This window comes from Charadrius vociferus, unplaced genomic scaffold, assembly GCF_000708025.1.
Source record: "Charadrius vociferus isolate BGI_N301 unplaced genomic scaffold, ASM70802v2 scaffold15, whole genome shotgun sequence".
In the NCBI taxonomy this organism is placed as follows: Eukaryota; Metazoa; Chordata; class Aves; order Charadriiformes; family Charadriidae; genus Charadrius; species Charadrius vociferus.
In genome coordinates, this window is record NW_009650064.1 from 6,638,476 (window position 1) to 6,641,100 (window position 2,625).

At 35.7% G+C, this 2,625-nt stretch overlaps 1 protein-coding gene across 1 annotated transcript in view; it reads left to right on the forward strand.

Annotated features, from left to right (window-relative positions):
* KIAA1429 (KIAA1429 ortholog) overlaps window positions 1-582 on the forward strand; it is a 26,363-nt gene extending 25,781 nt beyond the window's left edge. Inside the window, exon 24 of the mRNA XM_009891933.1 lies at window positions 422-582. Coding sequence (XP_009890235.1) covers window positions 422-582 — 161 coding nt within the window. The remainder of the gene's footprint in view (window positions 1-421) is intronic.
* Window positions 583-2,625: the final 2,043 nt, after the last annotated feature.

Genomic DNA, 2,625 nt, shown 5'->3' on the forward strand with positions numbered 1-2,625 from the left:
AGAATTCCTTGAATTTCATTTTTGCTTTACAAATGAAACCATGCAAGGATGCTGCAAACACCTTGAAATTCAGCAAATGTTTTAAGCATATATGAACAGTTGTCACTGAGACTGTCAAATACATGCTTTCATACGAACTGCCTGTAATCCATAAAGCTTGCTGAATTGAACACTTGATCGCAGAATCTTAATTTCGCATTCAGATTTTTGCAATTCAGTTGTCTTCGAACCTACATGGTAATTATAGAGCCAATCAAAGCAAAAATGCTTGCCTAAAAGAAAAGTGAAAATTAAAAGGAGAAAACAGACCCCGTTTGTGTCTCATCTTGTTTTTGTTTCTTATGCTTTCACAGCAGCTACTACGCCTAGGGCTTTTTTTTTTTTTTTTTTTTTTCCAACTGAGTATACTTTTCTTTGCTTTAAGGCTACCGACCGAGTCCTCGCGATCGTGCTTCCAGAGGCCGGGGAGGAATTGGACCGTCTTGGACAAGTGCTAATAGTAGTAGCAGTGGTGGCTCAAGAGGAAAGTTTGTTAGTGGAGGCAGTGGAAGAGGTCGTCATGTACGTTCCTTCACACGATAAAATGAGACCTAATGGAACAGCCCAACCATGTGGACTTCTGTGAAGATGACAAAGAAAAGTGGCACCATTAAAGGACCAATTCAGAGTTACTGGTATCTGGAGGACACCAAGAGAATATTTTTGTCTGAAGAAAAGTTTTTGTTTGATACAAGACTTGAAATTTCAATAAAATTCAAGACTTTTTGTGTACAATTGTAAATTTTTTGTTCCTTTTGAAAGAATGTTTTTTTTGTGGACTTCAGTAGACAATGCTCAGTAAAGAACCTCTTTGAGTTAAGACTTGAAGGACTTCTAAAATATTCATTGTGCCAAAAGAAAGGTACAGGTGTTTTGTGTGTGACTTATTACTGCAAGAAAATTAAAAATATATATACATGTAAGGCAATTTTAGTTTTTTTTTTCTCTCAGGTTTAGCACCATTAGCCCTTTTATTTGTTTTTAGCCAGTCTGAATTATTAATGCGTGAGGTCCATCTGACGGCAGTTGCAGCGGCATGTGATAGAAGATTGACTGAAATGAATTAATCTGTGAAAGAATACAACTGTAAATGTAATTTATGTAGGTTTTGTTGTACATCTTTGGTAACATGATTAGACTCTTAAATTATCCCACACCTGTTAAAATTAGTAGAAAATCTGTCATTGACTTCAGGGAGGATAAGAGAGCATTCTAGCATTTTCTTTACAACTCCAGCTCGCGCATTAGGAGCACAAGAGTTATTTCATTGGAAAACAGAGTGTGCTTTGAAGTTAAAAGGCAAAGATTCCTGTACCCTTAGAGAGCCTGGAGTTAAGGATTTGCCTGCCTCTCTGCTGACTTACATAGTTGAGGAGAGGGTATGCAGACAGATGTATAAACTGAAAAACCACATAGTGAAGCAGTAATGCTAAACATTCCCTCTGAATAGATGGTTTGGATTTTTGTTTCGGTAATTAGACTGAGGTATAGTGCAAAAAGAAAAACTTTGAGAAGCGGGAATTCGTCAAGAGATGTTAACACTAGATTCAACTCTAAATTTATTTTCATACTGAGTTCAATATGATTGAAGTAAGCTTTTTACATGTTTGCATTCCTTTGGGCTCCATGGGATTTCATGGAATTAACTGATTCTCATTAGCCTTTTATTGCATTTTTGGATGGGGTGAGGAGTGATAGCTTTTTCTAAAGGCCATATAGAGTTTTTACAAATGAGCTCCGCCGTCAGACTTAGCTGAGCTCAATTTTCACTTATGCTTTGGTCTCTTGACATTACAAAAGTGCTATAAAGGGGTCTTCGTCTACTTAAATAAGGCCCAGTTGTAATGTTCTCATTTTATTTAATTGTAGCTTAATTTGGACAGCTCATCTGCCTTTAACACCCTATTTTAAGTGTTTCTAAAGTATGATAGAACTTTAAATTGACTTTTTTTTTTTTTAGCTTTATACTGCCTGGCTAAATTAAGTAGGTTTTTATTTGAACCACAGAAGGCCCCTATTATGTGTACTTTCTCTGTCTGGAGACTGGGACAGTGTCCCACTGTTGGAGAGGTGATTAGTTTGCACAAAGTCAATTGATGTAACCTGTGAAAGTGGTAAACTTCTATTAATTGATGGGGTGCGGTTAAAGGGAATGATTTGGGTTTGCAAAGGTATGTGTTTTAACATTGTTTAAAATAACATGAACAAAGATTTGAATTGGAAGCCAAACGGTTTTCTGAATGGTAAAATGAAAGGAAGATGTAATTTTACTAATAATGCAATTGTAATGACTAAAATGGGTGGAGATCTCACAGGCGTTACAGGTATTAATGCTATTTTTTTAAGGAGCACTGCATAAATATTTTTAAAGCTGACTAGCTCCTTTAGACCATGTATTAAGGTTGTTTTATTTTTTTAGAAACTTTACTGTGTTGGAAACTAGCAGGGATATGAATAATTTGCTTTCTGTCAGGGAATTTCAAATGAAAAGTAAAGAAAAGTGTCAAGCATGGAATAAATATGTAAATATTCAGTACTGGTTCTTGAAAGTTTAAAGTATATGGCATGTCACACTAGTCATTTTCA